General features: G+C 33.8%; 1 protein-coding gene and 1 long non-coding RNA gene across 4 annotated transcripts in view; one reads left to right on the top strand and one right to left on the bottom strand.

Annotated features, from left to right (window-relative positions):
* Positions 1 to 9,757: 9,757 nt before the first annotated feature.
* Positions 9,758 to 13,290, top strand: LOC128233522 (uncharacterized). Of its 2 annotated transcripts, none has more exons than XR_008260713.1 (4): positions 9,758 to 9,837; positions 11,155 to 11,233; positions 12,742 to 12,782; positions 13,158 to 13,290. It is a non-coding gene; the product is annotated as an uncharacterized LOC128233522 (long non-coding RNA). The 2 variants fall into 2 exon arrangements; XR_008260712.1 differs by lacking the exon at positions 9,758 to 9,837 and adding an exon at positions 9,857 to 10,212.
* Positions 13,291 to 15,168: 1,878 nt separating this feature from the next.
* The window catches only part of LOC128233521 (uncharacterized), a 30,649-nt gene continuing 18,204 nt past the window's right edge, over positions 15,169 to 27,613 (bottom strand). Inside the window, exons 2-5 of one of the 2 annotated variants that reach the window (XM_052947227.1) lie at positions 21,632 to 22,908; positions 16,814 to 16,854; positions 15,748 to 15,826; positions 15,169 to 15,303 (exon numbers count right to left, since the gene is read on the bottom strand). In XM_052947227.1, coding sequence (XP_052803187.1) covers positions 15,169 to 15,303; positions 15,748 to 15,826; positions 16,814 to 16,854; positions 21,632 to 22,660 — 1,284 coding nt within the window. In that variant the 5' untranslated portion in view covers positions 22,661 to 22,908. The remainder of the gene's footprint in view (positions 15,304 to 15,747; positions 15,827 to 16,813; positions 16,855 to 21,631; positions 22,909 to 27,613) is intronic. The other variant, XR_008260711.1, reaches the window with a different exon arrangement.

The following is a 27,613-nucleotide window of genomic DNA, read 5'->3' on the forward strand; positions in this document are numbered from 1 at the left end:
TACACAATTTACGCGCCGTAAAAGCAACAGTCGTAACACAGTCTGCAGTCTACAGTATGCAATGTTGTCATCCTGTTTTGCCAGAGTCATTGCACAATCTACGCGTTTCTACACGTATCTTATTATATTTAATGTGGACCCGCAGGTTTTGTGTTAGAAAAGTCTATATCTTGATACACCGTAGCTTCTTTTCGTCTGTTTGGTCGTGGGCCATGTAACGGGCCTACACAGGCTTGCTGTAGATGGTCAATGTCCAGATCCGCGTAAATCAGACTGCTTTCTGCATACTTTAACTGTAAGAAATATTGTTAACTGAACGTATATATTAACGTGATAGATATGTTTGGATTAGGAATTATCAACAAACGTGATGTATGAGTGTACAAATACAAAGCTTTTAATAACAGTACTTAGCCTGGCCCCTAATTTAAGCATAACAGTTTTAAGAATCATATTGCATTTAGCCAAGTTACAAGCTTATTATTCTTTTCTGTTGTTCTCATTTATTTTTCACAAAGAGTACCTATCAACATAGAGTTCTAACTTCTAAACCTGTTTAGCAAGTCATGCATTTTGTAAAGATAAGCATGCATACAAAAATAAGCGCTCGCATAAAAACACCCACACAATAGTGCGTATACAAACATGCACATTGCACAAGCATACACACACGTACGTATGATGTTCACAGGCTTAATCTGGATTATAAATCAACACATAGTTGATCGTAATTATCTTTAAGATAATTTCCTTTAAAAGTCTTAAAACTATTTAAAAGGAGAAACTCACTCAATTTATATTTAAAAGCTAGTAAGTTTCGCTTGATCATGCTTAACAGGCCCAGAAATACATATGTTTTTGGCGATTGTTTTGGATGAAGACTCTATCGCTGTGTTTATGCAGGCTGTAAAGCAGTAAGTGGAATTAATTGCTTATGATAGCAGCTATTTCGTTTCAAAATTCATTTCAAATTTGTGTTGATTTTTGCTTCCAGTAACAGTACTACATTTATGGACCTATTTAACTACATAATGATACACAATAATAACAGCAGAAAACTAAATACGACTCTCCAATATCTATGGAATACCTCAATAGCGGTTGTGGTTGGCTTCCGGGCCATCGTGGAGTCTTCCCCTATCTTCAATTTGACATAATCATCTTCCAAATCGTGAGAGGCATTCATACGCATTGATGTCTCAGGCATTTCCACATACACATTTGTATCAACAGAAGGAGAAGCTTCGATCGCCGTTGATGTTACTGTTGTAAAATATAATGGGTAGACGTATTTATTTTCGGAGACCTGGTTTTCATTGCATTGGCTGAGTTGTATCAAATGTATTTGTTCATGTGGAAGTTTATTTTGTTTTGATATGAGAACATACGGAGCCTCTGAAGTGACTAAAGACAAATTCATTTCCTTTGAAATAATTAATTTTATTTCGCTCTAAAATCTGAAAATACTTTCCTTACAAACAGATGATTTCACTCTGAAGATTATTGTATACTTCATTAACTTACCTTCTGCTTTTTCCGGAACCCTAAATAAAACAGATGCACACCAATTTACATCTGTACATGAAATTATCAAGGTTTTGAAAATTATAGAATGATTTCCAATAAATTAGTAAATTAAACGTACATGTTACGTTTTAGACATTGTTAATCGTTGTCAATATAGTTCTTACCTGGTTCTGGTATTATCGAATACTTGAAAATAGGATACCGCTAAATACGGTACTTGGATCCTGACCGTGTTGCATCAGAACCCTTTTACTGACCTATGATCAAAATCGATACGAAAAACAGACGAACCAACCAGCTCAATATAATTCTTAAATAGACACTGAAATACTTACTTGCTGAAGCAACGAATAAACAGAGCAACAAACGCTCCTGTTTCTATTAATATTGGCTCAAGCGGAACTTTGAACGACAGTCTTCTGTTGTCACCTGTAATAGCGATAAAACACCACGCATTGGTGAAATTGACTGAAACTTCACTGAAAGTGAAATTCTGTTATATTTGGAGAATAACTCGTTCCTGCAACAGCCGTTGGTTCTTGGCGGAATGTAGTGTCATTTTTCGTAGGATTTGTTGGTTTGTGTTTAATGTTCCTGTCATCTTTCGCTTCTGTAATATTTGACGTCCGTTTCATCTCGTTACACATAACGCTTGAACGGGTGTCATTCTCTAAACTACTTTCTTGAAACTCGGTATCACCTGTTGTTCAATCAAAATACATAGTACCATTCTCTACATTATGTCGGGAAAAGTTAAAATGTTGAGTTTTCCATGACAGAATGAATAAAGAAAATTACAAACATATCGTTAAAGCAAATACATAAACTTACATTTTATTTTATATATTTTACAGCTTGCTTCTATATTTCCGTATGTTGTAACATTTCCGACGACAACAAATTTCCTTTCCATTCCATTGCTTGTCTATCTTTGATATCGAAGCTTTACTTGATAATGTTTTTGATGTTTTGTTAAAAAAAATCCACTTGAATGTCATCACTGATTGCTTGATTGTCTACCAATATTTAAATCATCGCTGGTGGTCGTGCATTTGACACTTCGCAACAGATTGTCGTATTTGCGTTGTGGATATATTCTGGCATTTTCAAAATATAGTCCAAATCTTTCTCTGAATATAGGCAACAACATTTGATCCATGTATACAATAGCGTACAGAAACGATTAATTCCGAGATATAAAACTTTTAAGCATTTTTACGAAGGGCTTAAATGCCATAACTTGTGCTATTTAGACATATTTTATACACATAATCAAAACAAAAATGTTTAAAAAATAATACACAATTCGTCATTTAGAAACCTCTATAAAGTGTAATTATTTTGCTTTTTTCACGAAAGGTTAAATGCACAGTCATATTCCGCTCTGTGAAAAATAAATCATCAATTACCCATGTAACACAATTTAGCTCAACTCTTCAGGTCGTTTGTATAATTTTCGTTAGAGACGTTGCATGTTACAACATCGCCGTCATGGTCCCTCCAAGTGTGTGAGTCTAGTACAACTTTATATACCCCTGGCTCTGTTTTGTTCGCTACTATTGTAAATCCTTTGTTCCCAATGGAAAGGGTCACACTAGTTTGTCCTCTCGCACGACTTGAGTTGCAAAAAATGATAGTGTCTGCATTACCGTAAAGGCAATCATTCCATAATGGTCAAGTTAGCTGATAATCTAAAGCATGAGGTAAGTGGTAGTTCACATCTCCTAAAACGATGTGGGAATAAATAGAAATAGTAAAATTTATCTGTAAGAAACGCTCAGTCTTTTACAACAAAACGAATCGAGGCGTACCTGTTATATGTATGTTTAACCAGTTAGTGTTACATGTTTTTGGTCTATTACATTTCAACACGTAATGTCCAGCGTTGTCCTCCATAAAATTGTATATATTGTTAGAGTGTACAAATAAGCAGACATTTTCCTCACTTCAAAAATGTCCTCTCGAAGATGCAAAGGCTGTCCAAACCATTTGCACATCGTAAGTTCATTATACGAATTGTTCTCGTCGGCAAATCTAGTATTAGAAGGGTAAAATGTTATTTGAACATTATTCCATACTTTATTTTCGGGGATAGGAGCACCAGATTGCAACAATTGGTCATGATTTCTGAAACCAAATATATCTCATCGTATCATTTTCTATTTCAAGACGTAGAATATGAGTTTCATAAATAAATACAAAGGTCAATGTCAAATTTAATGAAATATATACCGCTATTACAATTTCCGATCAAGTAACGAAACGTGAGTATACATACCATGTAAGTGTATTTTTAATGTGTTTTATCTGTGACATCATTTAGATTGCTACATTGAACATGAACTTTTGAATAATTGCAAGATTTATTCGCAAAGAACAACATAGTATGATAGTGTGACCCAACCTGGACAGTTTGTGGAAAACGTCCCTTCAGCCCTTCTACTGTGTATTCTATTGTTTCATCCCACCACGGAGTATACTTCCAGATAATGTTTGTGATCCATTGGTTGTGAGGGATGACGTTTCTGTTCACAAATGTAGGCTAAATTATTGTCAACGCCCCGCACAAGCCAGACGCTTCTACACCTAGCACTTTAATTAGAAAATATCTTCCAGAGTTTATATTGCAATGGAAAAATAAATACCGGCTGGCCAATCTTCAATACCATAGGCATTAAGAATGCGTTGTATGATATCGTCTGAAATATTTTAAGCCAAAGCAAGCAAACTCGACCACATATCTATAATAATCTTATTCGATGTTAAGCTTAGAAGGATATATTATCTTGTATTATGTATAAACATTTTATATGGACTATAAAGGGAAAGAAAAACGAGAGTTTAATAAAACAATCTATTGTGCCAAAGGAAAGACAATTCGATATAAATTCAAAGCACCTACCAAGGCAACATAAAATAACGTAAACACTTTTGTACGCACGTTGATTACTTAAAACAAAACCTTTTGATATGTAGTTTGATTATTATACGAGTACATGTAATCAATTGTATATGTAAATTTTTGGACAACATCTTCTGGGGTTTACAACTTTCACATCCCGAGATTGTTCGTTGTAAACAATTGCTTGCTATGAACCACGATGACTTGGTGTTTGATTGTTTGGGATAATAGAGGTTGTACTTAAATTTCCTCACCTAAGAGCTGCATATGTCTTTTAAATATGTGCATTTATTGTTTTTTAATTTCGAAAGAAACCCTCACATTACCAGATCAGACAACATTCGGATTTTTAAATCGTGCATACATTATTTGAAACCTGGTGCCGTGTCCACTTGCTACCTCCACAAATGAGACTTGAAGTGTACTTGTTTTAATATCTCAGGTTTTATTGAGACTGTTAACGCGGTGATCTTTGTAAATATGGGATGTTGCAAATAAACGAAAAAAAAACAAAAAACATTAATGTATTAATGTAAAAGAACATAAACCAAAACATACAAACAAACAAACAAATCGACAAACAAACATAACATAGTTTAAACTGTGTTATAGATAGAGGAATCACTGTTGCGGTCAAAATATTCAATCTTTTGGTATTAGCTGCCGTTCACTACATCCCGATGATTTGCGGAAGTGTTGCCGATAAAATTTGCTAGTTTCGGGAATCTTTCGATATCATTCATCAATAAAATGCCGTTTTGTCCAAGAAGTGTGTACTGCCCTATTTCCTTGGTATAAAGGATGAAGTTATGGTCATTCCCAATATTCCAAAAGCCTGGCGTGAAGTGACCGTGCAATTTGAGAAAAGGTGAAACATGCTCAATTCTCTTGGTGTCCTCGATGGCAACACGTGGCAATGAAGAAGCCAACAGGTTCCGGAAGTTTGTATCACAATAACAAGGGCTTCTCTAGCATAGTTCTTCTGGTGTTTATCGATGCAAACTATACGTGTATTTGGTGTGACCTTCGCAAATTACCAATAATGACAGTGACATGTCATACTTTATCTTAGAGGATGACGTTTTTCTGATGAGGACCAACCGTATGAAGCAATAAAACCGATACAACTTGAACCATAGCCAGAATATCTTCCTCTACAGACTGTACAGGGCCAGAAGAATAGTGGAAGATGCGTTTGACATTATTTCTGCTCGGTGTCATTCCTTGTCTAACTCCATGCTTCAACGTCCAGAGGTAATTCACAAAATCGTCAGTGTCTGTATATGCATGTAGCATCCTGTCCTTGACTGATGCTAGTTTGATGCTGAGGATAACATTCACGACTTGATGCCTGGAGCCTGAACGACAGGTATCAATTGCCAAGAGGTTGATCGAGAAGCTGGAGGAGGAAACATCGACGCTGCTGCAGGCAAGCGCCAGCGGGAATACCTTAGGCTCTACTTGGTCAGCAATAATGGATCGGTGCCATGGCAATACGGAATGGTGGAGTAGATAGTTTGTAGTTAGGACGAGAAACATGGACTGGATTATAATTAATGTTTTATTGTTTTCAACATGTTCAGTAGTTCAGTTTGATAGCGTCACATTACTTTTGTAAAATATGTTTGAATGTGTTTAATATCATATAATAACATTGTTAATAACTTGATAAAGTTCATGTTTTTTTCAATTATTTGGTTTTTAAAGGTATTAATATCCTAACGTGGTTATTACATCATCGGCTATTATCGAGACTACTGTAAACCGGTAGACATAAACCAATTTTGGCACAAAATGACAGATTAAACGTTCGGTAGCCTAATGTGTCGAAAATAACCGATGACTTGGGCTGGTCGATAGGTGTTTACGGGCTGGATAACTGGTATATCTCACACCCATTATGTTTCAGGGTAGTTTGCCCTTGCCTCGCACCATGACTATTTACATGAATTTATATAAGCGTGTTCACGCGAAACAGAACTATTCCACTCGTGGTCTTCGGTGAAAATTCGGCATCGATTCAGGTTCCTTCTGGGACCATTTCGGATAGCTAAAAGATTTTGGCTTTCCGAAGATGTCGAGGTAAAGACAATGGGTTTATGAACGTCCTGAATGTTTGCTGATGATTTGCTGAAGACCCGAAGCCGTCCCAAATAAAACATTCGGCGTCCAAATGTTTAAACTTTGGATGCAAAGTGTTTCCGATCTCGATTTGGCTCGTAGTGTCGAGAAGGTTTCCCAAACGTATAAAGGAAGGTCACGATGGAAGGGTACCAGAGCATCGCGAAGACATGTCGAATCGTCCGATTCCTCAAATTCCGCGTCCGGGCATCCTTCTTACGCCTAGTGGACAGCAAGTCTAACTTACCATACATTTGCAGCAAATACAAAATTTCGAATGCATATATATATATATATATATATATATATATATATATATATATATATATATATATATATATATATATATATATATATATATATATATACTCATCAAGGGACACTTTGTGTGTTTTTAAACTAAAAAAGTAAGCATAGTATCTTTCTGTATCTGGCTGTAAAATGTAATAATGTAAGTTACACTGTTACTGGTAAATGATTGTGAGAAATTGCAAGAAAAATTCCATAGTGCGGTTTAGGGAGCCTGTGTATCGTCACAGACCTATAAACCATAGACTGGCAACTGCCCCATATCGGTAAAACGATAAGAAATAATAATTTACCCACAATCTTTAGCGCGCGCTCGACAAAGATCGAAAAATTCCGCCGAATCTCCGATTGGTGATTAACGGCGATCTTCGGTTATTTCCGCCAACTCTGCTAATAATGCCTTGTTCATTATAGATTTAATTATAATTAATAACTGTGATTTTAATCAGATTCAATTGTACTATTATCAACTCAAATGAAAGTACCGCGCATTTGAGTCAATTTTAATTAATATTTTCCTACATGTTTATGTTCGGCCGATGTCGGGCGTCTCGAAAATAACCACACGGTAAGATCTCGGAATGAAATCCCGCTGCACGCGTGACTTTGAGATATCGCATTAACACAGATGAGAGTTGCCAATCCATGGTTTATAGATCCATGGTATCGTCCCACTTCCCTTTATGCAAATTTTCTTTACATGTGTGGCTTTTTTATTGACAATAAACTCACCAAAGTTTATCACCAAAACTGGCTATCTGCACTCGGAAAACAATACCAATACCATCATTGACTAAAACAAGATATCGAATGAGGTTTGCACGAAAAAAAGGTTTTAAATTGTAGTTTTAAAACACACATAATTTCCAACTCAAACTTAAGCGTCATTGTAATCAAGCAATTGCTCTTCATTCGGTGCGCAGGGTTTTTAATTAAATAGAGCGATGAATCATATAGAAAACAGTGATAATACTCACCGAATCGAGGACGTTTTTTACCCCAAACAATGAACCAGGAAGCCTGGACGCATCTGACATAACGCCCTTGGGCTATTTTTTTTTATCTTTGTCCGTGAGCAAGATCAGGATTTCCAGCATCACTTAGTATTTTGATCTACTTATCTGGGTTGGGAGAAAAGGATTTCCAGCATGTCCACATATTTGGAACTACCCATTTTAGGTGGGATAAAATGTGCTATGACTATTTCCAAAAAATATCTTATCAATGTCTTTCTTTTCAATTATAAATGAATACACCCATAATTTCGAAAGGATATGATCACTGTGAGGGAGCAAAAGCAATCACGTGACCACAATTGCGAACGACCACGGAGAAATTGAGACAACAAAACGTATGTTTTTGACGTTTTCTTTATTATCTCGAATCAAATTAAAACAAGACCTAGCCCATGGTACAGCACATAATTTCCGATTTCATGTGGTATACTGTCTGATATTCTTGGTGTCGTACAAATTTGGAATCGAGGATGCAGACGACCACACATTTTGTATATCTTGCAAAAACAATGATAAAACGGCTAGTTTCACCTGGTTCTTTACGAAAAACACTTATTAAAGCAAACATATACCATTTAGAGTACAGTTGCAAGGGGTATTAATGTTTTTGAAGGGAATATTAAAATATCAAATTATGCGAACGACCACACTCGAGATTTTTAGGCGAACAACCACACTTTTTAAATTAAATTTGAAGGGGGTGCGAATAAAGCCTTCGTGATCTCAATGTATTTTTCTATTTGCAGGACATTTGTATCCGCACAGGACGCACACACGTTTATAATCTTCTCGACAAATCCGACATATCAACACCAGAATGTGACCGAGATTGTGCGGCATGCGTTTCGAGGCATTCGACCATTGTATAGGAGATTATTGTCAAGTAAGATACTGATAGAAGTCACTTCAGGATGAATGAAAAGAAGTACTAGGGCAATTTTCAGATGCCAAGATCTAACGTACATTTGATAGGGCTAAAACCCACCCAAATCCCATGACACCTACATCTAAGTATGTCAATCGTTAAACTTGTTAAAACACCAATTTTTGTAATGTAAGATGAAGAAAACATACATTTAATTTGACACATGACTTGTATGGCAATAATCAGTGTTATTATATGGCAATAATAGTGAAGATTAATAAAAAAACTGATATTTGATAAAATTAATTGTCTTTATTTTAAAAATACAAACGGATCACAGTAAACACATAGTATAAATCACATCAATTTGAAACAAAAAATGTCCGCATTTGTTTGTGAAACAATCGAATTTATAAGATTGATATAGCATGTAATACTGATCAGGCTGTTTACATGTAAAACTTAAACATACAAATGTAATCACAGAGCAAATCACAAAAAGTGAAATGAATCACCTACAATAATCTTTTATGCTAACCTATCGTCTCAAAATAATACAAGAATTTACTAATAAATTTATGAAAAAAAATCACAAAAATAAAAATTGATCACAGTGCAATCATCTTTTATAATAAGAGCTGTCACAGAGACAGCGCGCTCAACTGTTTCGTCGCTTTTAAGTTTAGATTGCAAAGTTTTGGTATATATGATAAACCTTAACCATAATCTTTTAGTCGAATAATAAAGTTAGCAATAACAACGTGACGTCGTATTTTACACTTCCCTATTCTGCACAATGCTAATACCACTCCTCACTACAATGGATATTACTCCTGCAAACATTTATACTTACTGCCGAAAATGGTACCAAAATAATCATGAATAAATTATCTATCAACTGTTGTATGGGTTTTATATAATTATGTGAAACAAAATAAAACGAGCAAAAAGTTTCACAAGCATTTTTTGTAATATGTCGTTTTTCTGCCGGGATTGGGACGTTTTGACTGACATTTTATACTTCCGATTTCGGATGTTTGAAGATTTGTTTTGATTGTCAATGACTTTACAAGGATACATTGACGTCTCCTGCATCGGTGAGTATAACTTTTATGAATTATTATGTAGTTTTTCTGCTTTTATTTTGACAAAAAAACAAAACAAGGGATAAAACATGCTGAATTACATGTCCAAATCGAAAGAGAACAACAATGCATCATCGATTTTCTGAAAATTCATTCATTTATCTACACAGTGATACTATCCATTTCATTCAGTCATCTGTCGCATTTTTCCGCAAGGGCTATTTATAAACACATCGTTTCTGAGAGTGGCCAAAAAAGAACAATTTGGTGACTCATAAGGCATGCAACCTTAAAAGCCGAGAGTATCCGAATTAATCAGGAAGTAATTTTTGTTTACTTTAAATGCCAACCTCTGTAAATAGTAATTTATTTTGAGTAAACATTGAGGTAGGTTGTGCATATCATTGTTTTTTTTATATTTAGAATGCTATTTATTAGGGGTTGCCAATTCTTTTGCAAGACAATTGGTCAAATGTTTTATAAGTTAAATAAATAAGACTTTTGCAATTGTTTTTATTTTGGATAGTGTGATCGGTTTTAATGAAATCAACAGACCGGGTTCTTATGGGATCTGGTCACTTTCGGTTTTAAAACAAAAAAATAAACTAATAGAGAATTGGCGGTTATTTTTTATTAAAGCCATTCTAAATTATTAATTAAAAATATGTCAAGCTAAAATTTGTTTATTTGTGATTTATTTGCAATGACATTGCCCGACAAATTCATATTTGATAAGCTCGACAACCAAAAATCAATTTATCAAATTACAACGCCAAGTTTCCATTTAGTGTTTTATTTAGTGGTTAATAAGAAAAATGCAGGCTGGCTTTTATACAGTATAGGCATTTCACAATTGAAACTAAGAAAGTAAGCATTTTTTAATATTCTAAACAGTGAATTGGATGCCTACCAATTTTAATTGTTTATATATCATACATACTCACTAAGTAACTTATACTTAAATAATGATGGGATAGTTTCAAATTTCAACATATCAATGTTTTAAGGTGAAAATTTCAGGATTTTTTTATGTTCTGTATAGTAACTTGGATTATAAAATCACTCTCTGTAAAAAATATTCAACTTTTCAAACATTATTAGTCTTCAAATTTATTGGAATACCTGTTATGATAGGATTTCAATTGCTGTCATTAATTTTCAACTCAATGTTGTGATTATTCATTTAAAATTTAAAATTTTAAACTTCACTTTCCATAAATGGCTGTTCTTACTTTTTGACTAAATATTATGAGTATTTTTACACATTAGTAAGTCTGCCAATTCCTGGATGGTCAGTTTTGTCATTTATTGGTCTTTTTTCCCTTTCAGTGAGATATAAAGCCATAAGATACATTCATGCCACTCAAATTCAGCCACTCAGAATGATGGAAAGGATTGCAGAACTGAGGTAACTTAGAACTATGATGCATATTTACCAGAGAATATCTCATGAACATGCCATTTGCTTAATTTTCTTTGGAATTATACCCTTTTGAAAGTTATTGAGAACTCTTTATAAACTGTGACATATTGTATAATGGCACATTTTATTATTTGTAAAATAAATGCTTTTGACATTTTTCTAAGCTGTGAAGTTGAATTGATTCTTAAATTGATTCTGATAAATACAAAACTGTGTATAGACATCAAACCTCATTACATATAATTTTTAGCTCGACTATTCGAAGAATAGGTGGGCTATACTACTCGCCCCAGCGTCGGCGTCGGCTTCGTCGTCCGGTTAAAGTTTTAGGGCAAGTTGGGATTTTCTCTTATAAGTCTAATACCCCACATTCAATAGACTTAATACTTCACACAGTTGTTCAGGGCCATCACATGATGAGGTTAACTCCATATTATTCTTTACACAGATTATGGCCCCTGATTGACTATGGAACTTGGGTGAAAGTTTTAAGGCAAGTTGGAATATTTATTAATAACTTCTATATCCTTTGTTCAATTGTCTTAATACTTCACACAGTCGTTCAGGACCATCACACAATGAGGTTACATAACTCCATATTATCCTTAATACAAGTTATGGCCCCTGATTGACTTAGGTTAAAGTTATAGGGCAGGTTAAAGTTTAAGGGCAAGTTGGGATTTTCACTTAAAACTCCAATACCATTCATTCAATTGACTTAATACTTCACACAGATGTTCAGAGCCATCACATAATGAGGTTAGATAACTCCATATTATCTTTTATACAAATAATGGCCACTGATTGACTATGGAACTTAGGTTAAAGTTTTAGGGCAGGTTGGGATATTGTTTAATAACTTCTATACCCTTCATTCAATTGACTTAATACTTCACACAATTGTTCAGGACCATCACCCAATGAGGTTACATAACTCCATATCCTTAATACAAGTTATGGCCCCAGATTGACTTAGGTTAAAGTTTTAGGCAAGTAAAAGTTAAGGGCAAATTGGGATTTTAATAAAACAAAACTTCTATACCGTTCATTAAATGCACTTAATAAAATTCAAAATTATTTATGACCATCTTACAACAAGAAACATAACTCCGTTTTAAGCCTAAATACAAGTTATGGCCCTTGAATTATTTTTTTTATTTTTTTTTTAAATTTCCTTTGAAAGGCATATTTGTATATTCTTAACCACATTTTCATAATGGGAAATCAAGTTATTTGAATGACTTGCGTCATTGTTTGGGCGGGCTGGTGGGAGGGCAGCATCAAAGTCACCTTATGTATCAAATAATTTTAGTTAGGTTTGACATAGAGAGACATAGATAGACCAAACTTATGTATTATTACATCGTTATTGTATTCTAAGTCAAAGCGGCGTAGTCGAGCGCGCTGTCTTACGACGGCTCTTGTTTATATACATAGTTGTCCCTCTCTGAATAATACATAATTATCTTTAATATGTTTCTTTTTACTTTCAGTTTCACTCTCACCTGACTGATGCAGATGAAGTAACCTAATTGTATGTCCTTTTTTGTCAAATTGTATTTTTTTTGCTCTATTAAATATATAATGTAGACCTTTTTGAGGAATAATTTAGAAATGAAAAATAAATTATTATAAAGAAAAAGTAATTTACTATGTACAAAAAGTGGACAAAAATGTTGAACAGTATTAAGTTTTAAATAAGAAAATCCTTACTTCTCTCTGTATTTATGTCAACTTTATTAAGATAATATCTGGTAATGTAATGTATTCCCTTAATGAATTGTGATAAAACCTTTTTAAACTGTATGTATACATCTGTATATGTATGTTGCCATATAAACTGAATGCATGTAGTTTATTTTGTGTACATGTGTATTGAAATCAACACATTCCTTTGTTATATTTTCAGGCTCATGATGGTTTCTGAGAAAAAATCAGCTTGGTGTAATTTGACAGTATTTGACTTTGGATCTATCATGCAACAGTCATACCATGAAGTGTCTCACAGATTCTCTGTCAATTTCTGCAATATCCAAGATTACAGTGTAGTGCAAAGAGGATTAATATTCTTGCAATAAGAAGTATCTGCACCTCCAAATACCCTGGTACAGCATGAACAATTCCTTCATTTTTTGAGTGATTATAGAGTGAAAATGTTTCCATATAAAATGTTGTCTTTTTATGTGTAAAACTTCACATGTTATGATTGGTTACAAATACATGCATGGACATTTTGATTCCAAATCTATGCACATTTTGAATTCAATAATTAACCACAAAAGAATTTTAAATTTGGTTTGAAACAGAAATATTGTCATTTTGTTTGTTTCTAAACAGTAAGTGGTATTATTCGTGTTTATAGTTTCCATGTCAATTTAAAAAAATAAATCAGTTCTTTTAAAGATGCACTCTTACTCCCACATTAGATTTACCACAATTCATACTATTGTTTTATTATTCCAAAAAGGATGAATAAATATCGAAAACAATGGTTCTAATGAAGGATACCTATTTTAACTTGAAGGAAATGTGCACAAAACACAGTATTTCTACTATTTAAGATCATAGTAGATCACAGTAAATATTTAAGCATTCACCAAACATTTAATATTTTTGCGTTTTCAGGTATTAAATACACGGTTACAATCTTGTTATTAGTACTAAATATTTTCCATAAGTGAATTATTAAGTAAGTAGTTAAAGTGTTAACAGTCAAAGTATAGGTTTGTTATACATGTGTATGCATTGATATTGAATAAGTGTGTCAATTTAAACAGTTGCCATGGTAACAAGAGTCTAATTTTCTAAGGAAATTGTAATTGTTGTTTAAAAACCTAAGTATTTTCAATGAGATACTTTTTAGCATGTCCGCTTCAGTCAGTGAAATATTTCTGTTATTTTTTATTCATTTGGTCATACTTCATACAATTACAATTATAATTTAACCTTAAAAATTGCTGACAATCTCATACTTATATTAAAATATTTAGAATTGCTAGATGGGTTAAAGTTCACATTTTTTACAATTGTGAGGCAAATCAATGCAAGACATACATAATTCTCCTTTTAAACAAAAAGCGGTTTCTTAGCATTTTTTTGTATTTTTATTTGAATGGTTACCATGGCAACTAATTTTTTTTGTCTTTCATCTTCATATTTATTATACTATTAATTGTAAAATGCAACAGTCAAGCAGTGAATGGAAGAATGTAAATGTTCTTTGACTTTTTCCTTATTGCTAGCTCATTCTTCAAAATATACGGCATTTTTAAAATTTCTTAAAACTAGACATTTTTTCATCATTTTTTTAACGTGAAATTAATTGCTTAAAACATTGTGTAAACTCTGATATTTAGGAATGTGTATTAAATTGATAGAAAACAAACAAAAATGTGTTGTTTTACATCATTTATTCCATTTAAATTCCGAAGTTTTGAGTTTGACCTATTTTGGCAGAAAAATTGATAAAAATGTAAAATTAAAAGGGCCATAATTCTGTCAAAAATTGATGGATTTTTAAAAAAGTGCAAATTTGAGTTTGTTATGACGTAACCTTTAAAAAGATATATCACTTTACAATACAGCATGAAATTATTTTTTTTACGTTGTTTTTGCTAATAAAGGGCCATAATTTACATTTTATGCAAAATAGAGCTATCTTACTTGATTAATTAAGTCTGTTTGGATAGTTTGAAACGCCTGTCTGAAGTTTCGATGCAATACATGTATTTGCTGAGATAATGACTTAAATGTGCTAACATGCAAAATCTTAACCAAAGTTTGACGCTAGGGTGAGTAGGATATCTCTCGTTAGTCTTCGAATAGTCGAGCTTAAAACCCATCGCCTCAAACAAAAGCAAGAATTTACTAAATCAGTTCTGAAAATGCCTTCCTGGTAATGTACATACTGCGATTACTTTTCAAAAACAAAATATTGTTAGAAAATACAAAAAGTTTTCAAATAATATATGTGTTGTTTCGTGCTGCAGCAGTGTTGAAATGTTCGAAAGGACCTTGCCACAATATCTGCAGACCTGAGGTTGTCGTCTCTCCATCTAAAATATATACCATACACATTAACAAATAAAGTATTTGAAGCTTTATTCGCACTCTTATCAAAATTAGATAAAAAAAAGTGTGGTCGTTCGCCTAAAATTCTCGAGTGTGGTCGTTCGCATAATTTAATATTGTACGATTTCATTCAAAAACATCATTTCCCTTGAAAATGTATAGTAAATGTTATATATTTTCTGTTCATATATCTTTTTGTAAAGAACCAGTTGAAATTAGCCGATTTATCATTGTTTTTTGCAAGAGAAACAAAATGTGTGGTCGTCTGCATCGCCGATTCCAAATTTGTTTTTGAATGTTCTCAAAAACTACAACATCAAGAATAACAGAAAGTTTATCACATGAAAGCGGAAATCATGTGGCGTACCATGGGCTTGGTATTGTTTTAATTTGATTCAATTTAGTAAAGAAAATATACACAAACATACCTTTTTTTGTGTCAAGACCGTGGTCGTACACATTTGCGGTGACGTCACAATTCTTGCTTTCTCACAGTGATGATTACGACTTAAAAACCAAGATTTACAAATTAAGGAAAGTTCTCTAACTTTGCCCAAAACAGGGTTTTACATTTCTCTTTTCATTGAATGATATTTGATATAATTTTAAGTTACTTTGCAACACGTTCAATGCCAGATTTTTAACCAGGTTTTCAACGAAAACCGGGTTATTAGAATGATGTTGTCGTTGGGCTGTCGGGCCCCAAACATTGGTTTCTGATCAATAACTTTAGTTAGCATTGATAGATATTGATGAAACTTGGTGTGTAGGTAGCTTATGGGAAGAGCTAGCTTGGGATTGCTTTTGAGGGGGGTGGGGCTAAGGTCAAGGTCACTGTTACTTAAAATAGAAAAATTGTTTCTGCCCAATAACTTTAGTTAGCATTGATAGGTATTGACGAAACTTGGTGTGTAAGTTGCTTATGTGAAGAGCTAGCTTGGGATTGCTTTTGAGTGGGGAGGGGCTACGGTCAATGTCACTGTTACTAAAAATTTAAAAATGGTGTCCGCCCAATAACTTTAGTGAGCATTGATAGATATTGATAAAACTTGGTGTGTAGGTAGCTTATGTACAGAGCTAGCTTAGGATTGCTTTTGAGGGGGATGGAGCTCTGGTCAAGGTCACTGTTACTTAAAATAGAAAAATGGTTTCTGCCCAATAAATTTAGTTAGGATTGATAGATATTGACGAAATTTTGTGTGTAGGTACTAGTAGCTTATGTGAAGAGCAAGCTTGGAATTTCTTTTGAGGGGGGTGGGGTCAAGGTCACTGTTACAAAACATAGAAAAATGGTTTCTGCCCAATAACTTTAGTTAGCATTGATAGATATTGATGAAACTTAGAGCGAAGGAAAGATAAAGTCATACTGGCTATAATTTCTGATTGCCCATAACAAAAACCTGGCTTCACTGTCTCACGCCTTCTAAACGCCAGCTCCACTTTATATCGTAGGTGCAAACAAAACATATCAGATGAAATATAGGTCATACTCACTTGTACTCTAGGATAAGGCAAGCTGATCCATGGAAGTGTCCCTGCAATAAAAAGTGGACCTGGCATGTATAATTGGCTTAGACATGATATAAAGCGTCGACATATATATTTGCTAACTCCTGATGTATTATAACGATGTACTTGACTTTATATTGTTTCATATGAGTTAAGAACATCCTTATAAAAATCGCTGAGCATCGACATCGAAATATATTCCTTCCAAATACTTTTAATTTTGATTGAGATGGTTTCTATTTGCTGAATAAGTGTTATTTTAAGATTTTTAGTATCTAAATCTGTGTCAAGGAAAACGTCGCCTGTTTGCACTCTTGTCATTATCAGAAAGAAAACAAATGTGTGTTTTTCTCCTAAAAATCAGACGAGGAAAGGTTATCATTTTCTTAAAATCAGACAAGAAAAAAACATTTTTTTTACACACCACCATTGTCATTTCCTCTATAATTAAATTAAGGAATGAATTGCGAGGTATGAACGCAATTGGGCTGGTTTCAATGTGTGGAGTCCGAAGGACTCCACGCGTACTTTGACAAGCCCAATTACGATCATATCTACTAAATTTTTTTTTTTTATTTTCTATCGGAGATCGAAGAAACGGGCGGCGGAAAAAATAAAAATAAAGTTAGGAATTTGAATCCTTTTCTTTTTTGGGTTTTGCAATATTTAGGTACGGCGCTCCCGTAAAACGAAAAATAAAATACTCTGGCCCTAGACACCACTTCTTAATATTTCTTTGCTTATACAGTGACAATATGAAAGTTGAACAAAAAATGAATATCTTAATAAAATGGTGAATGTAAATTTTGATGTGAATAACACCGAATCAAGGATACATTGATAGAAGAATAATAGAGGATATAATGAAGTATGCCTATGCCCGTCTATATATATTTCAGAGTGGGTCTGGAAAAGCACTGGAAAGGGTAGGTACTTAGCGGAACTTCCATGGAAAAATATGGTTTTCCAAGGAATTTCCAGTGATTTCCGCAGATTTCCAAAAATTGTCCAGAGCCACTTCTGGAAAACAGTGTGGAAAACTTCTGGACATTGTTTATATTTTTTTCCGCTAATACCCTGGAAATCTGTGGAAACAGTATGGAAAGTTGGGACTTAGAATATTTTCTGCCTGCTATTCTCTGGAAAAAGAACTTAGTCATTTTTCTACAAAATTTGGATTTTTTTGTGAAGATTTCACGAAATTCGTTTTAAAGCTAGATCTAGACATATTTTACTGAATATTTTTTGTGGAGCAAAATTGTGCACTTGGTCTTCTCAAGCCAATCATAACAGCTGAAATTTTAAATTATTTAGAATGAAGTCATAACATAGACTAATAATTTCTATAATGATTCAACAGTCTGAAATTGACATTTTTTAAATTGTATAATTTTATTCTTTTCAATTTACTGCTTTAATTTGAAACAATGTAAATGATATTTATTTGATTTGATTTAAACATTTTTATGAAATCATTTTTCCACCAAAATTAAAGAAAATTCCTTTCTTGAAAAACACTATTTGTGCTATCAAAATGTTTAATAGAATATGTCAAACTAGTTTATACTGTAAGAATAAATATGATTTATTTGGTTTCAGATTTTTGAATAACTTACATGGTGTAAATGTAGTTTTATTATGTTCAAAATTTTTCAATCTTAATTATAATTCAATGAGGACTAATAATGTTTCATTGGTGCAAATATACAACAAGTTTTTCTCAACTCTGGGCATCTCTAGAATAAAAACAGGATACCTTGCTGTGATGAATACCAGCTGTCTCTTATCTAATTACTGAGAAAACTGACCAGTAAGAGGTCAAGGCAAGAAGTTTAAAGATTAAGCTGTGTACGCCAAATCAACTGACTTCCTCTCAATTCAAACTTTTGAAAAAAGCTCATGTTTTGTGATGTAAAAAAGACTAGATTATTAAGGTTGTGCCTTTATTTACATTGGAATATCAAGTATTTAAAAGTTGACATGCAAGCCTACATTTTGTAGCTGTAAAAAGGAGTCATATTAGAATTAACAGTGAATTTCATCATTGGTAAGTTTAAAGATACATGTACAATTTAGACAGTGAGTCATTGTTTCTGCTGTGTCCATTCAATCTTTAGAATATATGTAAATGTATCTAGAATGAATTATACTGTAAATTATTTATCAAATCATTCTTGGTATATTGTATTGATTCAGACTTTTTAAGAAACTGTGAGTGACATAAATTTGGAATTAATGGAAATATAAAATGCTGCTACATTTGTTTTTATTTATGTGTTTTTAATTTTTGTGTATGTATTTATACATTTTTAAGAAAGAAAAAAAACATGATGTGAGACCTGTCAAGCTTTCACTGCCAACAAGCCAAGGTGAAATAAAAACAGTCAAGAATCTCAAGAGGTTTACCAAAAAAGAAGAGTATCCTGTATTGTGACCTACAGAGGTTTGTGAAACTAAGTTTGTAAAATCTTAATATCAGGAATTAAAAATTGTTTACTTGGTCAGACATCTGAAAATGGTAATTGCTTTTTTAACTGATTTTTGATGTCCAAGACATGTTTTAGGATGCTTTAAAAAGTTGATGTTTTATAAGTTAAGTTTCAAGTTATGCCCCTTGTTCATTTGAGAAAGGTTATATAAATATAATTCTCTTCAGCTGTACTATCTGAAGCCTGTCCTGGATCCTACGTTACAAAAATGGACTTTAAGTCTAGTTAGTGTTTGTTTCCCTGTTTGTTTGCATTTTATATTTTATTCCAGATTTCATCAAAGAGAAGTACAGTGTTCCAATAGATTCAGGGAATGGACAAAATCTGAGAGCTTTGAAACCCATCAAGAGTGGTGAAAATGTCACATTGAAGACATGCTGGTTGTGCAGGTTTGATTGCAGATGTATCAAGTAAGAGCGGTGTTGGGCCCTTGAATTACCACCGTTTTGAACCTGTGTCACCGCTTTTTGTGGGGCTTGTGAGAGTATTTCTAATTACAATTCGTTATATTTGTATTTGTTTTAAAAGAGACAAATAAAATTTAGAACAATACAAGATTTGCATTGTTTTATATTCCAGATTCATTTCTACTTGTTTCCTTAAAAGGAATTGACTGGATTGCGGAAAGTCTACAAAAGTTCCATGGAATCTCCGCAAGTTTCCGCACTTTTTCCACAATGGTGTTTCAGGAAGAACTCTGGAAATCAGTAAGAATACTCCAGATATTCCGCTGTTCTGATTAATTTTCCATGGAATGTCCAGGGTATTTTCCATACAATTTTAAGAGTTTTTCCACAATACATGTTCCGCAACTTTTCCGCATGCATTCCCCCTTTTTCCAGCGTATTTCCAGGATTAGGACTGCGGAAAGTCAGTCCGAATACTGTGGTTATTCCGCAGTCATTTTTTCCCTGGAATTTCCATGGACATTCCATGGATATTCCATGGACACCCTGGAAAATGTACAGACGGGTAAATTAAGATATAATAATTGGCAGATGAACCACACGTGTTCCCCATCGTTCAAGTGAAAGTGAAATCATGCCAATATCGAACCATATATTCCAGAAAGCACCATTTAAGACTTAAAATAGCCAACATGTGGTGGAAGGAAGTCCTCAAACACCATATCACATTTGCAACCTGTTTATATTCGCTCCTGAGGAAGGGGTACTCTTACTAAGTGCGCCTCCACTTATTTCAAGATTATTACAATAACACATACGGTTGCCTTGAAAACGACCTTTCATAACATAATTCAGGTAATCGTTCTTTCTTTTAATAAATGCAAGGCTAATACTAAATGTTGATATTGTCATCAAATATTAAATAAATTTCAAAACTGATATGGCCCCTATATTGTCATGTCAGATATCCTTTTCAAGATGCTTATCAAATCCGCGAGCATGTGAGCAATTAGTTTAAGTTATACCCAGATACAACTGAGGTTGAAAAACCAGAACAACATATTGCATCTCCATTGTATATTTAATCATATATATATATATTCGTTTTTAATCAACGCTTCTTAGAATCTACCCCAAATTAAAATAAATTACTCTACTTCTTAGTATACATGTATGCGTAGCAGAGTTATGGGGGAGGATGGCTCACCAGGCGCGCGACACCCTAAACACCCTAAACGTTTCCAGATATTTAATGTCAGTAGCAGAAAATAAAACATAAACAAATACACCAGGAAGGTCTAATTATTAATTGATAAACGCGTTTTTGTTTATCGTACATGGAAGGCTGGGTATTTAATAGTATTTAAGTATAACATTTGTATAAAATTCGTTATTGGAATGAATTGTTTTTTTGACACGAAATTTGTAAAGAAAGAAAATATTGTTTTCGTTCCTTATCACGCTCAAACACACGCACACACACATGCACACACACACGCACACACTCACGCACACACATACGCACGCACGCACGCAGCCAGTGGTGTAATTGGAGGTCACACTATAGCGGTGTAATGGGAGAGCACACTGTAGTGATGAAATGGGTAGGCACACTGTAGTGGTGTAATTTGAAGGCACACTGTAGTGGTCTTAATGGCGGGCACGCTGTAGCAGGTAAAAGGAGTGCACGCTGTAGCAGCGTAATGGGAAGGCCCACTGTAGCGGTGTTTAGGAAAGGCACGCAGTAGCGGTGTTTAGGGAGGGCACACTTTATGTGGTTTATGTCATTGTCTCTAGGGCCTTGATATTAGCGCCTGGTAAAATTTACGAAAGCTATGCTAGTCTCTGATGTTACAATATTATTAAATATGTTTTGTTTGAATTCCGAAATAGATCAATAGTAATACCTCTGCACCTTTTTCTTGTCGCAACTTACACCAGCGTGAAAAGTGACTCGAGTCGTTGGAAAACGAAACAAACTTCTCCTCGCCTATTCGCGATCTTGCTCTTTTCACTACATCGTCTGCTGCGTAAACGTCATACCTCGGTGGCACTACATCGTCTGCTGCGTAATCTTTATACTTTCGTGGAACGTATTGAAAAACAAAAACTCTGCCGTCAAGTGGAATCGTAATGGTTTCTTCAATTATTTTTCTGTGTTTCCAAATGGCTGGCCAAGCGTAATGTGCAACATTACATTTGATTCCCCTACCTTCAACTTCGGTATTTAGCACAACGCCATCGTGAGGAAGAAACAAGTATGAAAATCTGATTATGTCGCCTATTTGGACGTCTTCTGTACGCAAAACTGGCCGAACATTGACACAGAGCACGAACGCATTGTTGAGGTGACAACGACGACATAAATGATTCGACTCAAAGAGAAATTCATTGCGATTTCTTTCATCGGTTATCCCCCGAAAACCTTGTTTCATGTATGCACGAGCAACTGTTATTACTTTTCCTATTTGAAAACTAAATGGCGTTCCTGTGACACATTTTGTTGCAAAATGCTCACAATTATTGTTAAATAAACTGTACCTAAAGCTGCCTTCCTTATCCCCTACTTCACAGAAATCTTTGGCTCTGGTTGCTATGGTCATTTTTGCATAAACAGGGTATCTGTAAACAACAGTTTGTATTTTCATTTTTGTAAAGTCTATTTTCTTTTTTGATTCTTTTAAAACCGCCTTTCCCTTCCCATAGAGCATTCCAAAAATTAATCCAAATACTGTGTTTGTGGCTTCAGCCACAGTTATTTCATTTGTATCTCTCACTTTCTCAGTGACAATACCGTGATGATTGTATATTTTCCCACAAAATATAATGTGGTCTCCTATTTCAACATCATCGATGGAATTGGCTGTGACGAAATGCAAACATTCTATGCAATTTCCTGGGTCAGTGTCAGCAAAGGCCTTGAGTTCCAACTCCATGTTATAATTCCGAAAGAAGTCGTGCCTTAAAGGTCTATATAAGGTGAAATCTCAAGATCTGCAGTTTCAGGTTTTAACTCCCATTTAACCGCTGTATTCACTTAGAACGGTATGTAACGCTTATTATAAGTTTTATCACAATCCCGGGTATGTATTTTACACTGTACTTTATTTAAAACGCCGGCATGGTCCTTTAAACCCACACTTCATCAAGTGTTAAATTATTATGCGTGTCGTCCTGTTGCCTCCTGTGAAAGGAAAATGTACAGTTTAAAAAAATGAAAACAGAGAAGAACGTTTTATTTAAAACAACATGTCTATTATTTTATACACTATAATTTAATTAATACATATGAACTACGACATGCATATCTATGTCTAAAGGAATTATTACGTAAGCAGGAAACATGTTACTCAAATCAACTAAATTGTCTTTTTCACTAACAATATGTCCAAACTAACTTGCAAATGTATGTTTCGCATTTAAAACTTTACGCACAAGAAGGAGACACATTTAAAAAAATAATCGCAAGATGTCGTCAATATTATGCACTAATACTCATACTGATATTTCTTGTTTAAAGACTAACCGAAAATATATGTATATTATGTATGGTAACATTAAGACTTTCGGAGGGTTGAAATAGTCTACTGAAAGGTAAAAAAATGCATATTTTGAGCAGCATTAGGCCTTTTTTTAATTATATGTTTTATGAATGGCCAGAGTTGTGAAGTGTCAGAGGAGGAGGAAATAAAAATAAAAATAACATTTCATTTCTGGTATTTTATTTTTTGGTCAGGAAAAAAACACACAGAAAAGCAAAAGCTATGGTGTATTATCTATGAGTTTCTATTTTAATGTCAAGTCACTATGTAAGTGTGTGCGCATTTGTTTTTGCTTTATCTGACAAGTTCACTTCATATTTTCATTAATCACTCTTTATACTTTGTAAATGCAAGTTATAATAGACAAATCAACTATTTTCAGTAAATGTGATACCAATTCACCAAGCATGTCATAGGTACAGTTAGCAAAAGAGCTTTTTTGTTTCCTTCTATACAGGGAATATTTATCCACCAGGAACTAGCGATCCAGGAACTTGTAAATCAACTGATTCTAGCTGTCTGATAAAACAAAAGCTGTCTATCCAACAGTGATTCAAATAATACTAGTTGTCCATCACACATTCTGTCCAACAAGCAGTCCAAACAACACTGGTGGTCCAACCAACACTTCTGATCCAACCATTTATAGTAACTGTTGTTCAACCAACACGTATGGTCCATCCAATATAGCGCTCCAGTAAGCAATATATGCCCAACCAACAATAGAGTTTCAACAGACACTAGCTTAAATCATGTTGCTACCAATCTAGCAGCCCAACCGATTGTAGTGATATTCTTCACTGAAAGTGATGATCTCAGTAGATAACATCAGCATATTTGAATCATATCTGTAAAGAAAGGAATACAACATTAAGTGTATATTTTATATAAAAAAATAAGTTACTCAAAGACTTATTTATGGATGGGTTTTAAGACAATCTTGACCCCGATTTAATTCCAGGCCTGGGTGTATGTGACTAGTCCGGTGGCCATCATAATGTAACAAATCATTCAGAAGCTGAGAACACTACAAAGGTGACAGCATAACATAATTACTCTTTCTAAGTAAAATTTTTATTACTTAGTAATAAAACACACAGAGCAGTATAAATATCATAATTTATATTGATGATGATTTATAAATATATGTTCATTCATAAGACTATTACATAGTTATACTGTACCTGGTAATGTACATACAGATTCCTCATTATAGATTATCACTGTCAGATAGTAAAACAGCCTAATGTATTATTTGTGTTAATTTTCAAAATAAATGTTTTAGAATAAATACAATTTTTGGACAAGGGCACTTGTGGCCTAGTTCATAGCCGCTATCTGCATTCTCAAGCTGCATCTGGGGGTTCACTGATATAATGTATTCATACGCTGTATTTTGATTGGATTTCGGTTAGCGAATTTGAATAATCAAATTAGTACCAGAACTGATTACAATGAAAACATCAAATAAAAATAGTTCTCCTAACAATTCAAGCTAACTGTATGTTCTTTTAATGAAGCACAAAAAATTCATACGTAGCGGTCAGATGATATGCAATAAGAATATATACATATTGGAAAAGTATGGATATTTTTTTTTCCGTTCAATGCTCTGTATTGATAGACTGGTACCCTCTTTCTCTTTTATCCGAAATGAAACCAGTATCAGCTAACCGCGGTGCCCGTCGCGCTTTCGAAATGTCTTGTGAATTCATACGTAAAGCGAATAAAGCGTGCGGTCTAAGTAAAAAACAACCAGGAAAGTTGGTTTAAAAAAAAGTATTGTTATCCTTTGTATAGAATATTGGTATTCCGAAGTCGGTCCCTATTCTTTTTTTCGACATAATTTGCATGTTTCCGTGATATTTTCTTTTCGATACAAAGTTTTTTTAAATAATCATCGCATGGCACTAAGCACTTTTTTAAAATACAACATGATAATGGGTATTTATTGTTCAAATACTATTAATGTTAACTAAAAACCATATGCCGCGTACCTGTATAACTTTATATTTTTGAGGAAAATTCAATCAAAAGTAAATCAGGGTACCAGTCTACTTATTGACCTCAAAATTTACTCAGAGCACCGAATGATTCAAACATGTATGTTATCACTACTTCCGGATGCTGATGATGTGAATTTCATAGTGTTTTATTGAGGAAATTTATCAATAAAGCTGACATTGAATGATTACCACCATCAAACGGATTTATTTTCATCTAACCGTGGGTAGCATTTTTAATTTGACACGTAAATTTTCAAGTAATACAAGTTCGTTGAAAAATCATGTGATTTCAATTTTGCAAAATGAAGATAAAAAAATATCAAATATGGGCATACATATTTATGAAGTTTCATTCTAAATGAAGCCAAATGTATGAATATGTGCACAGCATCTGTGAATAAGATGATTGTTTACCTATCTGCTTAGAAAAATCTTGGAGCCTCTCTCAGTGTAAGTACATAATTACTTTATACATTTTGTTCAATGATATGGTGATAAGCCATCGCCATTGATAAAACAATCTTGCATGCTCAATTTTGATTTCCTCTCTTATAATGCACCAGTCAATTGTTACCTCAGCCCCCTCGGGGATATACCGTGGGAAAAGGGCTGTGTTTTGACCTTTCAGGTGTCCTCGTAGTTAAAGAACTTCAGCGAACACTTTATATATTACCCTTTTGGACGTGTTGTAAACATCTAAAAAATAAATATCAGCATTAAAGTTATGGAAGCCAGAACTAGTGTCCTCGCAATGCCGGGTTATAGCGGTAGTTTTGTCTTCCCTCAAAATATATCAGGGAATTGATTTTACCTTAGATCACCGGGGTGCGTGGACGTTATTCACGGGATTTTACCACCAGTTCGTTCTCGCAGGGCAGGGATTTTACCGGTGATTGGCTGGACCGAAAGTCAAAGTACCTGTTATTCCCTATTGGGGGGGGGGGGCGTGGTTACAATTGACTGGTGCATACTTTACAAGTTCTTTTTCGCTTTGTGCTCACTTTTTGTTTTCTAGCAAAGAATGAAAATCAAAAATCAGTCAGAGATACAGTGATGCATTGTTGTTGTTAGATCAATAATATGAACTAAGGCGCTGCCTCTACGGGCTTGAAGTGCTATTGCCGGACACTTTAAGTTTACTTAATGACTAAGTGAAACATACTAGGAGTAAAAGGGAAACGTTTTTTGTATATGTTAATAAAACTTTTTAAATAACAAGCAGTTCTGTTACTGTTAGCAATTTATTTAGTGTTTACGCAACAATCTTCAATAATAGTGTATACATTATATATAATGCATTACTCTATATTTTATATGAAGTTTAGAGTTTATTCTTCTTAATTAACTTACATAAAGCTACTATGCTACTATAACGCCGCTTTTCGGTGTATGGACTGAAAAGTTTTGGAGAAACATGCATTGATCACTGCTTTATTAGATTTCAATGCAATACATGATGTGCTGAGATATTTACATAAATTGAATTGGAAAATATTTGAGGTGGTACGCAAACTTTAACATAAATTATAAGTTGAAAAAGGGGCATAATTTTGTAAAAATGCTTGATAGAGTTACTGCCTCTTGTGAACAGGTTGGGGGTATGATGGTGAACAAGCGTGCAAAGTTTCAAAGCCAGATGTCAATGGACTTTGAAAATATTTGAGGTGGTACCCAAACTTACACGTAAATTCTAAGTAAAAAAGGGGCATAATTCTGTCAAAATGCTCGATACAGTGACCTCCTCCTGTGTACAGGTTGGGAGCATGATGGTGAACAAGGGTGCGAAGTTTCAAAACAGTATGTCAATGGACTTTGAAAATATTTGGGGTGGTACGCAAACTTTAACATAAGTGGTAATGCTGACGCTGACACTCGGGTGACTAGGATAGCTCTCCTTATTCATCGAATAGTCAAGCTAAAATGATCACATTTCAATAATGTTGCACTGAAGTTTATTACAAGCAGGGGTAATTATAATTTTAACTAGAATTGAATGGGCAAAAATCTATTTAAATATGATGGTAAAACATGGCAAAACATTTAATTAATTACTAATAATTATAATTGTATATGAACAATATGTAGCCAAGCAGCTCTGGAAAATTGTCTGCAAAATATCTCAATGAGAATACAGAATAAATTCTTATTTGTTTGTTACAAAAACACACCACACACCCGCCAAAAAAGTTGCAAAATGTTAATTATGAACAAATGTGTTGTTTAGATTTGAAGGACAAATACAATTCTGCTTTAATTACAGAATTATCTTAACGATGCTTTCAATAAACTTTAAAATAATTTGTGTTTGCAATGACAAATCTGACAAACATCATGCCTAATG

This window comes from Mya arenaria, chromosome 5 (assembly GCF_026914265.1).
Source record: "Mya arenaria isolate MELC-2E11 chromosome 5, ASM2691426v1".
NCBI classification, from domain to species: Eukaryota; Metazoa; Mollusca; class Bivalvia; order Myida; family Myidae; genus Mya; species Mya arenaria.